Source organism: Octopus sinensis, linkage group LG3 (assembly GCF_006345805.1).
Source record: "Octopus sinensis linkage group LG3, ASM634580v1, whole genome shotgun sequence".
In the NCBI taxonomy this organism is placed as follows: Eukaryota; Metazoa; Mollusca; class Cephalopoda; order Octopoda; family Octopodidae; genus Octopus; species Octopus sinensis.
The window spans coordinates 128,703,937-128,718,055 of record NC_042999.1 but is presented as its reverse complement, the minus strand read 5'-3'; the positions used below and the strand labels follow the sequence as shown (position 1 = coordinate 128,718,055).

At 34.7% G+C, this 14,119-nt stretch overlaps 1 protein-coding gene across 5 annotated transcripts in view; it reads right to left on the bottom strand.

Moving 5' to 3' along the window:
* The window catches only part of LOC115209718 (4-hydroxybenzoate polyprenyltransferase, mitochondrial), a 21,181-nt gene extending 7,062 nt beyond the window's left edge, over positions 1-14,119 (bottom strand). For 3 of the 5 annotated variants that reach the window (XM_036501307.1, XM_029778213.2, XM_036501306.1), the window contains exons 1-8: positions 13,992-14,119; positions 8,692-9,023; positions 7,970-8,136; positions 6,820-6,941; positions 5,787-5,872; positions 3,706-3,839; positions 2,378-2,566; positions 557-678 (exon numbers count right to left, since the gene is read on the bottom strand). In XM_036501307.1, coding sequence (XP_036357200.1) covers positions 557-678; positions 2,378-2,566; positions 3,706-3,839; positions 5,787-5,872; positions 6,820-6,941; positions 7,970-8,136; positions 8,692-9,016 — 1,145 coding nt within the window. In that variant the 5' untranslated portion in view covers positions 9,017-9,023; positions 13,992-14,119. Of the gene's footprint in view, positions 1-256; positions 679-2,377; positions 2,567-3,705; positions 3,840-5,786; positions 5,873-6,819; positions 6,942-7,969; positions 8,137-8,691; positions 9,024-13,976 lie in introns of those variants that run through there. The other 2 variants (XM_036501305.1, XM_036501308.1) reach the window with 2 other exon arrangements.

Sequence of the window (14,119 nt, the reverse complement as noted above, 5' to 3'; positions counted from 1 at the left end):
AAAGTGGGTAAGTTGTAAATTTCGGATTTTCATTTGCAGCACATCTATCTATGTGTCCGCTAACCGGTATTTTCCGGTATTCAGGGTTTCTAATTTGTGATTTATGCACCGCCATCCTGTTACTGTTATTTTTTGTATGGCCTATATATTGCCTATTGCAGCCTGCGCATGTTAAGACGTAAATTAAGTTTTCTGATGCACAGGTGAAGTTTGTTCTAATGGTGAACTGATGGCCTTGTTTTAGTATAAATTCTGAACCTTCTACTAAGATGACACAGATTCTGCTGTTGGGCCTTCCACATTTTCTAACTGCTGGTTTTGTGGTTGATGTTGGGTGCAGTTTATATATATATATATATATATATATTTATTGTGAATTCAGTTCTGGAGGGCATTGGAAAATGTTGTCTGCTTTTCTCTTGTATATTGAATATTGTGTTTAAACTCTTTTTTCATGAAAAGATGATGTTTTTCAAAAGTTCAATGTAAAGATGGATATATGTATTATCTGCCGAACTTTCAGGAGAAAGACAATTGGGTATCAAGAATAAGTTACTATGAAACTGTTCTAAGAAGATTGCTAAGAGTTATTCCAAAGAACATCACAGCTCCAAGTTTTGCATTTGACAAGAATTTCTTAGCACAGTCTGCTGGGTTATTCAAATCTACAGAATAAATCTGGAAGGAAAAAATGACAATAATTAATATAAAATTAATTGACTAAATTGATTTAAACAAAAAATGAAGCAAAAACAAACAAAAATCTACATCAAAAGTAGAATAAAAAATAATTATATGAAAACAAACTGAATCATTTTTGTTAAGTAATAAAAGGTTTTCTGAAATTTGACATATGTCATAAGGTATTATTGTAATCTATGATCAATGCCATTGATTATAACCAATCACTATTATCATTACAATAAATATATTCCCCAATCAGAACACAGAAAAAGATTTCTCTACACATTGATCAATTACAACTACAGCTATTGATAAATAGGATCATAATCAATCCAGTATGAAAGGATCATAAAATATGTTAATGTGTCATGAAGCAGTTTAGTCCTGGATAAGAATCTATACTTAGTCTTGCACTCATATATTGAAGGTTAATCTCTAAAGTTATTTTTAAATCAAGAATATGTTGAAGTAATAAATCTTCATGGCTTTGGTGTATCTAAGACATGTTGCATGAAGGCACATGGCTTAGTGGTTACAGCAGTGGACCTGTGGTTGAGGGATCATGGGTTTGAATCTCAGACTGCGCGATGTGCGTGTTTATGGAATCTAAGTTGCATGTGGCTCCGGCAGAAGGCAATGGCAAACTTCTGCTGACTCTTTTGCCACAACTTTCTCTCACTCTTTCCTCCTGCATCTAACTGCTCATCTGAGACGGATCGGCATCCCGTCTAAGTAGGGAACCTATATGCCAATGAAACTGGCCTTTATGAGCCGGGCATGGCTTGAGAAGGAACAAACAACAAAGACATGCTACAGAAAGAGAGAGTTGTGGAGAGAGGAAAAGTGAATGATTGCATCAGTACAACAGACATCCATCCAAAATCAATGGCCCAAGAAGGATGTAAGATTATATTGCAAGAAATGCAACCCTTCACTCTCCCAGTCATTACTCAATTGATCTGATTTTGTATTTGAGCTTAACTGTCATTATGTAGTGTTTCAATAAGTAGATATCTGAGTGGCATTTATTTCCTCCCAAGGAAATGTCAGCTATTGACAATCTTAGAGAGTGCTTACACTTCTTCACTCAGTGGGTGAATGGCAATAGCTACTTTCATTACTAAAATAATTTGTGTACTAGGTTACATGGAATTTATAGCAGGTAGAACCTGACAGCCACTGATTCACACTCTATCACTGGCACTGCATCGAGTCAGTAGCAAAGATACATAAATCTCAAGTGATCAACTTATCCTAGATGTAAGTAGAGACTGCACAGGAGGATCAACTTATTGTAAAACCACTAAATGTTTCATTAGGTGCTTTAAAACAAAAGGGATAAAGCATACCAAATGAACTTACTCCAGATATACTATATGAAGATTAAATGTTCAGTTGTGTCCTTGAATTCCAGTTGAATATAGGAGACTATTATCATTAGCATATTTCTGAATGGGTGGCTAATCATAAAGACTCTCTTGCTCATAGTAAACTTTCTAGTGGAAAGGGGAACATAGTTTTTATTGAGAGAGGAGGCATTGTTTTACTAGGTCAACATTCTCGATCATGTTTCAATCTAACTACTACTTATTTACTTACATTCACACACATGCAATAATATGTCTCCAATGAAGTAAAGAATTAACCTGAGTTTTACTATGTGCATTATTATATGAATTAACATTTTTCTTACTTGGTTTGCCACATGCAGCATAGTGAAGGTAAGTGCTGTATAATAAGGCCATATCTGATCACACATATAACCTGATAAAGCCAGGTTACCAAACATAAACACACTTGAGCCTGCTAACCATTGCTTGGTTTGGTCACCAAATTTTAATGCTGTTGATTTCACTCCAATCTTCATATCATCGGATTTGTCCTGATATATAAAGAAACAAAGTATAAAACATTTTCTATTGGATTTATCAAATTCTGCTTTGTAACTGATTTCTAACACAGGCAAAAAAATTCATAAGTCAGTGTAAGAATATACAGATATGGTCAATTAAGATGAACCCCATTTCTTGACAGTTAATTATTTTACTGTATCTAGAAGGTTGAAAGGCAAAATATATATATATATATATATATATATATATATATATATATATATATATATATATATATATATATATATATATAAGAAACTGTTGGTGACGAGCTATCCAGCTGTAAAAAAAAAACCGCTTCAGAAAGGGTCTTATGGCTACCTATGCCACCCTGTATCCTTGTGCTGATATGGAGCGTCAACTAAAGGGTTGAGTTAATAAAATTATTGCCTGGGAAAGTTATTCCTGTTTATTTTACACCTAAACATGTATCAAACTACAAATTGATAACACAAAATCGCATTGAGTACTGTTATGTTTTTGTGTCACGAAAAAACCCAAACAAACTATATATATGCACAGGTGTGACTGTGAAGTAAGAAGTTTGCTTCCCAAGCATGTGTCCAAGTTCAGTCCCACTGTGTAATATCTAGGAAAAGTGTCTTCTACTATAGTCTCAGGCTGACCAAAGCCTTGTGAGTGGATATGGTGGACAGTAACTGAAGGAAGCTCATCATATACATGTATACATGTGTGTGTGCTTGTGCTTGTATGTTATTGTCCCTGGCATTACTGTCATGCAGGAAGTGACCTTTGTTTCCAATATTCTGTGTGAACATGTCTGGTTATGGGGAAATATTACCTTACTTGGAAACTAGTGAGGGCTGGCAACAGGAATGGCATCTGGCCATAGAAAATCAACTTCAACAAAGTCTGCATGACCCATGCAAACATGGAAAAGTTGATACTGTGTAGGTGTGATTGTTAAATTAAGGTGTTCACTTTACAGGCAATTAGTTCTGGGTTGACCAACACCTTGTGAGTGAAATGTCATAACTGGAAACCTATCATATAAGTGTATAATGCATTTGTGCATCCTACACGTTAACAGGTTCAACCCAAGCCAACATGGAAAGCAGATGTTAAATGATGATGATGATATATATATATATATAAGTGAAAAGCTTACCTGGTGAGCATAAATAGTATCATATATAAGAGTCCAAGTAACACAGCTTAAATACAAAGGGAGAACAACTGGCCAGTCACATGAACCTCTCACTGCTGACCAACCTAACAGAGCACCATAGTTGAATGTTATTCCTTAAATAGAAAACATATTGACAATCCATTAATTCATGTGTTCATATATGTCTCTGTTTGTTATATATGCACTCACTTACACAGTTGTAATGACAAATATTATCATCCTAGTAACAGAATGTAATAACAGTTTAGCTGTCTGGTTTGTGTGTGTGCACACATGTATGGATATATATATATATATATATATTATATATATATATATATATATATATATATATATATACACATATATATATAAGTGAAATGGCAAATAAAAAAAACAAGCTACCACTTGACAAGTCATCTACAATGCACCAAAATTGTTTATACAGCATCTCACCTGTGAGGTACCAGTGCATGATAGATCAAAATGTCTCATGAATTACATTTTCTTTCTCTCATTTATATATATATGATAGATAGATTGATATATACATCCACTACTACTCTTCAATCTTACTATTTAGCTACCTTTTGCTATCCACCACTCTCTCATGTTGGAGCCATGATAAAAAGGTATCCGGTACATTGTGTAAATTGTGGAGAGAGTTAAGAGAACCATTTAGTCTTGTTTGTGGTACTGATGCCATGAAAAACTGCATTCATTACATTCTGTGAAGTGGCTGGAGTTAAGCAGGACATCCAGTCAGAGAAACTAAGTCATAAATTAAACTTAGAAGGGAGATGTAATCTGACTCATTAAAGACAGCAGCAATGACCTGCCTAGCTTATAGCAGCATGGATAACAGATGTAAAATGATGATGATGTTAAATGTATACATATAAACACATCTATATACAAATATATAAACTGTGAACAAGCCCTACATTAAATGAGAAAGGTTCCACTATAATCAGGAGATGTCACAGACTGCAACAAAGAAGACTCATCAAAGATGGCAGTAAATCTAAATAAATATCAAAAAAATCAAAAACATACAGAGTAGAAAGTTCTGGCAGACAATCACTCTAGTGCTGATAGCATAGGATGCCTTCAATTGTAAAAATCATGCCACAAAAGGATAAAATGAAAGCAGTGTGGATGAAGTCTGCAAGCCACAGCAAAGGCTATCTGCTTAGGAGGTAGTAGCGCTAAATAAAAACTGATACATAGTAAAGATTACTCTTTAGTTATGCTACAACAATCTCATTAATGTTGGTGGCACAAAAAATATAGTCCATGCTGTAAAATAGTTGGCAATAGAAAGACATCAATGCATAAAGACACATTTCCCTCATGTCGCACATAACAGAGACTGGTGGTTTTGTATTAGAATAAAGAAGGACCACCACATATGGTAAGGTGCTGCACTGGAACAGATCCATTCAGTCAATGCAAGCATGAAAAAACAGATGTTGATGATGATAGTGATATAATTAGGTGATTGTCAGATGGAGAAGACTCATTGGCCTGATAAGCTACAGAGTCTCAGAGAAGACTAGTGATAAGAGAAAGCATACAATTTCCAAGCAGATTCAATTTACACTAGGACAGACATATGAATAGGAATACTGACACACACACACACAAATGAAAACATGGCAGCACCAAAATGCTAGTACTAATCTGGCATAAGGCTGAGACAAAATCATACAGAATTAATCTTGGTATCATGTAACTCTTGCACATGAAGAACAACGATACAAGTTATTGCAACAGTATCTTTTTTTTACTTGTTACAGTCATTGGATTGCAGCAATGCTGTTGGGATACCACTTTGAAGGGGTTTTAGTGAAACAAATCAACCTCAGTACTTATTTTGTTGGTCTATTAGTAATAGGAACCAATGTTTTATTCAGCAGTTTCCAGTAAAAGCTTTCCTGGTAGGTATAAATAGTTCCATAAATAGGAGATGAATTAATTTAGCATAAACACAGAAAGTAGAACTGGTGGCTCTCTTGCTGTTGACAAACTTAGAAAAAATTCAAAGTAAAATGATAGAACAAGCATTAAAATATACTTACCCAGTACAATCTGTGGCCAATAGGTAAAACGTTTAGCTAGTGGATATGTTGTTACGAACAGCATTGAGGTTGTTCCCAGAATAACACTGAATAGAAAAATGAAATTAACAGCAAACTCAATACGACATGTGACACAAACACTTTAGTATTATTAATCTGACACAAACATTATTTAAATAGAATTAAAATGCACACTATGGAATTCTTATTATCTGCTAAATATGGATGTTTAATGAAATTTCAGATAATGATTGAATTCAAACAAAGTTCACTAAAAATGGAGATTTAAGTTCCATATTTATATTTTTATTACCAAAGATGTGGTAAGAAGTGTACTTCTCAACCATATGGTTTAGGGTTCAGCCCAACTTAGGGCAAGTGTCTTCTACTATAGCCCCATGCTGACTCAAGCCTTGTGAGTGAATTTGGTAGATGGAAATGGAAAGTAACATGTTGTATATATATGTATTATATGTGTATGTGTGTATTACTGTCTTCTTGCCATGACACCGTGTGATAGTTGTAAACAATTGTCACCATCGTACAAGCAGTATCCTTCATTTGCAGTCTTTGGAAACAGGTGAGGGTTAGCAACAGGAAGTGTATGAAGCTGCAGAAAATCTACCACAACAAAATCTGTTTGGTATATGTGAGCATGGAGGAGAGCATCCCTCATCATTTTGTAGGAGCTCAGAGACTAACTATACTATCTTAAATAAGGATAATGTAGTGCTATGTTCTCCTCAAGAATAAGATGGTTACAGCTGAGATTCTTTTGATAAAAGGTCTCCTTAATCAGGATTGATCTAGGATTAAACAGCAAAACATAATTTTGGGGTATGTGAGGTTATCTTGTAGACAGAACCTTACAACTAAGCCACCATGAAAATCTGCTTAGGTAAATTGTATATGGAAATGAAAGGCTCCTTGTTCTTGTGACACTTACTGAAAGAAAAGTTTTGACTAAATGAAACCAAAGTTTATTTGGAACATTTGTTTCTCTTGTGAAGAGGAAAAAAATCTGAAGACTAACCTGTACCAGTTTAGTTGAAGAAGTATGGCCAGACCTAGTGTTAACTGAGAACCAAGAAATACAAGGGCTTCAAAACGACTTATTTCTCCAGCAGCTATAGGTCGTGTCACAGTTCGTGTTACCTGAAACAAGAATTTATCTACATTATGCACACAAACCATTTTAATCTTTGTATGATTGTATTTCAAAACTGGAATAAGCAACAAGATTATAATTTAAAAAAAATGTTATCAATATTTATTTTACATCTACACTTTCTGTTGAGGTTGACTTTACCTTTCATCCTTTTGAGGTTGATAAAATAAGTACCAGTTATGCACTAGGGTTGATGTAATTGATTTACCCCCTTGCTCAAACTTGCTGGCCTTGTACCAAAATTTGAAACCAATATTTATAACTACACTATGTCTCAATCAATCTGATGCTCATTTGCCACCAACAATCTAATTCCTGGATGAGTACAAATACCAAACCAGATTCAAAGAAGCTTTATTTCTAAACTAAGAGTAATAATGTTCTTGTTCACTACTCTACAGACACATGTACAATTAATTCTACATTTCAAAGTCATTTAATTTCATTAAAGACAGCCATATAGAGCTGAGCTTACTAATTGAGTTATCAGCAACTATTTGCAGACACAGACCTTCCTTAGTTTCCTCAGATTCTATTCTTCAATAATGTATTGCTTCTTTGATTTTTATAACTTTCCACAGCAGCTGTCAAGTGATAATGAAAATTTCATACAACAGTGGAATATGTTTTTCTTCTCATGCATCATATATGTTCAACCATTCCTGATTAAGATACTTCTTTAGTTAAGGCTTTCTAATGTTCCTCTTTCTTGACTTCTAGAGATTGTTGAGTTTCAACTTTATAAGATATAAAATCTTCACAAATGCAGAGGAAAAAGCAGATCAAACTGTCTCAAATACATATCTGTTATTTGTTTTTTTTATTTTCGAGGATAAAGTCAAATCTAGTGGGAACTGAATACAAAATCTAAAAGTACACAAGTATTTTGTTTGGCACTCTACTGATTCTGCTCTGCCACAGCTCTAACGATTCCAAAACATATCAACATAGTCAACAAAAACATCATCACATTATTTTAGGTAAAACAAAAATCAAATGACAAAAATAAACTAACTTTCTTATCAAAGTCTCTATCCCACATGTCATTGATAATGCAACCACTTCCACGCATTATTAATGCCCCAACTCCAAATAACGTCAACATTTTCAAGTCTGGAAGATGACCAGGTGTAGCAGCCATAGCTATACTCCAAGTGCAAGGCCAGTATAATAGCCATGTTCCTGAAAATATAAGAACATTGAAATAATTTTTATGGAAAAGTTTGTTTGTTAGTATTTTTGGGACTTGTTTCAGTCATTTGACTATGGTCATGCTGGGGCACTGTCTTGAAGGGTTTTAATCAAACAAATCAACCCCATAACTTATTTTTTTAAAAGCTAGGTACTTATTCTAGCAGTCTCTTTTTGCCAAACTGCTAAGTTACAGGGATATAAACACACCAACAACGATTGTCAAGTGGTGAGGGACAAACACAGACATAAAGACACAAACACACATATATACATGATGGGCTTCTTTCAGTTTCTGTTTACCAAATTCACTCACAAGGTTTTGGTTGGCCCAAAACCAGAGTAGAAGACACTTGGCTAAGGTGCCATGCAGTGGGAATGTAAATGGAACCATGTGATTGGGGAGCAAGCTTTTTACCACTAGCTGATAAATATTAAAGAGGTATAACATGGAAAATTTGTAAAGAATTTGAGAATGCAAATTTGAATAAAAACAAGATGAGTTTAATCTATATGACAAGAGGAATATAAAATTTCGTTTTTTACCAATTGGTTTATCTAAGCGTATGAGTCTTAAATATGGTTGGATATGTTGAGGTGCAGCAGTGACTATCTTCTGTGTAGAAAATGAGAAATGACGATTGTTTTCATTTGGTATTCTTGATAAGGATCCACATTGCTTCTTCAAAATAACGTGTTTTTGAGATTCAGAGCTATATTTGAAACCTCTTGATTCTTGTAAGTAATCCTTTTGAGAACTTTGAAAATAGTTTCCAATCGTTGGAAGGACAAAAGATGCTGGAACTCGAGTAGACAAGCAAGTGGTTATATGTGGACAAAGGAATTTAGCCAGTAATTTATTTGACTGCATCTTTAATCTAAAACATACAAAGATAGAAGTTATAAGAAGGATTTATAATAACTTTTGACTATTGTTAATTCATAGAATGAAATTAAGATCTGAAATATTTTCTTAATTATTGCATAATAGTCTTCATTCAATATGCAAGTTTCATTCATAAAAAAGGTACATTTACTAAAGTCATCAATATAATAAAGAGAAGTAGAGCTGCCACTGACAAAGGAAGGACACTATGGTTAATGTAGTCTTAGATAGAAAAAAAAAAACCCCAGAAAAGTCACAGTAGGAATTATCTAAAACATGGAGAATCCTTCTCTACTGCTGTAAAATGGGTAAAAAATAAAAACTCCTTTTGGTCATAAATGACTATGGGATTGCACTTAGAAAGTTCCCCTCCCAAGGCACAAGTCTAGGCAAGGTTGTTTATGGAAGGCCAGAAGTTGCCCATGCATACCAGCCTCTCCATGACACCAATAGTATCCAAGGGAGAAGCAAATGTCAATACAGCTTGGCACAAGTGACGTTGCAACTAATTTCTACAAGTGAGTGAACTGGAGCAATGTGAAATAAAGTGTCTTGCTCAAGAACACAACAAACAGCCCACTATGGCAACTGAACTCACTAGCTCATGATTGTGAGCCTGACACTTTAACCACTGAGTTATCCTCTGCTGTAAACATTTAAAATTCAAATAGAGTGGCTGTGTGGTAAGTAGCTTGTTTACCAACCACATGGTTCGGGTTCAGTCCCACTGCATGGCACCTTGGGCAAGTGTCTTCTACTATAGCCTCGGGCAGATCAAAGCTTTGTGAGTGGATATGGTAGACGGAAACTGAAAGAAGCCCGTCGTATATATGTATGTATATATATGTGTGTGTGTGTCTGTTCCCCGAACATCGCTTGACATACGTCCCTGTAACATAGCAGTTCGGCAAAAAGAGACCGATAGAATAAGTACTAGGCTTACAAAGAGTAAGTCCTGGGGTCAATTTGCTCGACTAAAAGGTGGTGCTCCAGCATGGCCACAGTCAAATGACTGAAACAAGTAAAAGAATACCCCCAACACCCTCCCAATTCGGTTAATATAGGGCGTTACGATTATCAGAAAATCAAAAAAAAAATGTGTGTAATAGGTGTAAAACAACTTCCTATGAACGAATATGAAAAAAAAAATTCGCGCACGCGAAAGGGGAGTGGGGGAGAGGCCTCGGAAAATTCACATCGGGAAGTTCCGAAAGCGTCTGAGGAGCTGACCCGGGCACCAAAACAAAAAAAAAAATAGTGTAATATGTGTAAAACAACTTGCTCTAAACGAATATGACAAAAAAATGCGCTCTCGCGAAAGAGGGGTGGGGGAGAGGCCTCGGAAAATTTATATCGGGAATTTCCGAAAGCGTCTGAACCGGGCACAAAAACAAAAACAAAATCAGCGTAATAGGTGTAAAACAACTTGCTCTAAACGACTATCATGAAAAAAATGCGCGCTCGCGAAAGGGGGGTGGGGGAGAGGCTTCGGAAATTTCACATCTTCAGTCCACGGCCTTTAAACTAAGAAAAAATAGTGTAATTGGTGTAAAACTACTTGTTCTAAACGAGTATCAAGAACACACACTCACACATGAATCATAAACTCCGTATTTTTGTACATATTTCGCAAAAAAAAAAAAAATAAATAAAGAGAAGAAATTCTGGAAAAAGTGAAGAAATGTTGGATCTCATTCCTTGGTTAAAGCTATTTTAAACATTAAATTTATGCTTTTCTTTGAAATAGTTCAGATATATGCAATTCTTCTCACTTATTAAGATGCATTTATCAGAAAAAAAGAGACAGAAAAAATTATTATTTTGTGTCAATCCTTCCCTAATTATCCTTTATTAATTAGTTTTGGCGTGTATTTTTTTCCCAAATTTATTTTTTCACCTTTACAACACCGTTTAGTAAAGCAATTAATTATCTTTATAATTTGCATATTTGACTTATTAATAAAAATTCTCTAGATGTAATATATACTAAGTAATGCATCCTTCATTTATGTGTTCCGTTCTGTATTATGCATGCGTGACTGTTTGTATGTAAGTGTGTTTAACTGTGCACATGAATGTGAATATTAAAGAACATATTTATTTACTATGATTGTTATTTTCAGAACAAATAAATCTTTTGGCTGTTATGTTATTGATGTTATTATTATTGCTAGTTAAAGGGTGGTGACTTGGCTGAATATTTTGAGTCTTGTAGTATGTAGTTGTGTTAGTCAATATTCTGAGTTCAAATCCAACTCATTTCTTTATCATCATTATTGATGGACCACTCAAAGAGGTATGTATACATTATCATTTTCGTAACATAATTTCTGTAGTATTTCAAGATGTTTCTGACACGTATTTTGATTCACATGGCGGAGATCCAACATTTCTTCACTTTTTCCAGAATTTCTTCTCTTTATTTATTTTTTTTTGCGAAATATGATTTTATGATTCATGTGTGAGTGTGTGTTCTTGATACTCGTTTAGAACAAGTAGTTTTACACCAATTACACTATTTTTTCTTAGTTTAAAGGCCGTGGACTGAAGATGTGAAATTTCCGAAGCCTCTCCCCCACCCCCCTTTCGCGAGCGCGCATTTTTTTCATGATAGTCGTTTAGAGCAAGTTGTTTTACACCTATTACGCTGTTTTTGTTTTTGTTTTTGTGCCCGGTTCAGACGCTTTCGGAAATTCCCGATATAAATTTTCCGAGGCCTCTCCCCCACCCCTCTTTCGCGAGAGCGCATTTTTTTTGTCATATTCGTTTAGAGCAAGTTGTTTTACACATATTACACTATTTTTTTTTTGTTTTGGTGCCCGGGTCAGCCCCTCAGACGCTTTCGGAACTTCCTGATGTGAATTTTCCGAGGCCTCTCCCCCACTCCCCTTTCGCGTGCGCGAATTTTTTTTTTCATATTCGTTCATAGGAAGTTGTTTTACACCTATTACACACATTTTTTTTTTGATTTTCTGATAATCGTAACGCCCTATATTAACCCCCAATTCTACGGCCTTGGCCTTCAAGCAGGCTACCCACATGCTAGAAATATCAGCCAAATCTCACAAAACTGCGATAACATAATGAACACCTATCAGACTTTTTTTTTTTTTTACCTTTTAGTGACCGGGCGCTGCCGTGATCCTTTAACTGTTTCACTATAACGCATACAGAAACAGACAAAACAACTGTTCATTTTCACTTTTAGATGACGGAGAGGGAAGGGAATAGGGTGGAATTTTGGGTCGGAGTTTTTCATTAAAAAATTTGAAATTAAAATTTGAATTTGTGTTTATTTTTTTTCATATTCTTAATCTCCGTATTTTCCCATGTAGATTGAAAAAAAATTCGAAAAAAAGTTAATAAAAAAAAACAACTTTAATTTTACGGGAATTACTTTGTTATATTATTGCGGGAAATTACTCTCAAAGAAATCTTTGCAGAAAGGTGAGTGGATTGATTACATATTTCTTTCATTATGTTATCGCAGTTTTGTGAGATTTGGCTGTTATTTCTAGCATATGAATACGTTAGTAAAAGACTGGAGGCTGTTGCAGAGTATAATGAAAAATTTCTGGGAAAAAATACTGTATTACACTAGAACTCGTATTTAAGGAGTATGTAAAACACTGACATAGACAGGCCCCACAAAACTTAAATCACATCTTTACAAAAGTGGCCCTCAAAAGTGTACCAAACAGCAGCGAACAACCAAATGTTGAATAAAGGTAGCCAGTAATAACAACCAAACACTGAATAAAGGCAGTATGTAATTATAACAGCTGCAAATCCAAGATTAAAACTGAGTACAACCTCTCACTCAAAGATATATCACTCAGAGAGTCAAGCTGAGTGGTGGACACAAAAGGAAAACATTCCTATAAGACATCGCTTGATGACAATTATATAAAACTAAGTTCAAATGCTTTGCGAATGTCAAGGTCAATAATACATTGTTTTCGTTAATGTTTTCAAGGACAATAGAAAATCGAAGTGTAGAAATAGAAATCTACAGTGGAATTGTCTTTCAGAACATCGATACAAAATCCTTGTGATCGGTATTTGTTGAAGAACTTCAATAACAATCACTTACGTCCCAGATTTGCTCAATCAGAGCTGATCTGGGGCTACATAATAACAACAGGCAATTAACTATATAAACGTAAATAAAGGAATATAACTTGCAACTTAATATCTTTATTAATAAATGATTTCATCGTAAAAATGCATCTCGTGAGCTAAACTGTACATCAACTACACTTTATAATATATCGTATTATCCGAGATTCGGAGAATCATTAAAGCGCCGACCACAATATCTAACCTTTAACGTTCTGAGTTCAAACCCCACCGAAGTTGACCCTGCTTTTCATATTGCCAGAAGTCGATAACAAAAACAGCACTGCATTACTGCATAGGGATATATTCCTATAATGCATCATAGATGTGAATGGAATTATATATATATATAAACAAAAAAACTAATCAGACTTATGCCTTAGTCCCAGGTTAGGTTCGAAACAGCAAATGATCGAACCTGTCCAATCATGAATATCCCATTTTTCAGTTGTAGTGTATCTGCGATTATACTATCTAATGTGTCTGCTCTTTTGTAAAAACGCTTTAAATTGAAGAAGATTTAGCTGCTAATGTTAAAGATCGCGTAGAGACTACATCGAAACTCCATGTTTAGATACATGGAAATACGATTCCACTGTCTTCTTTCTATTATTAAAGATGAAGCAGTAAAGATATTCCTGTATTCCATCCACTGTTCCCTCGCCTTATTCACGATTTCGAAAGCAACAATCGTATTTATCCCTGCACCTGTTAGAAGGGCACAGACGATCAAGGGCAATAAATATAAATATCTTTATTAAAGAAGTAAATACATAACTATTAAACATTAAAAAAAAATTATGCCGTTTTCAGAATAAAAATATACTTTTAGTTACAATACCCTCAGTCAATACAAGTGTCCTCAAACCAGCGAAACGTAACGACAATAATTCATCGAACTGAACAAACCGGTACACGGAACCAATACTAGGGAGAGTAGATCGTACGTTACCGCGTGGTAAACTCTTC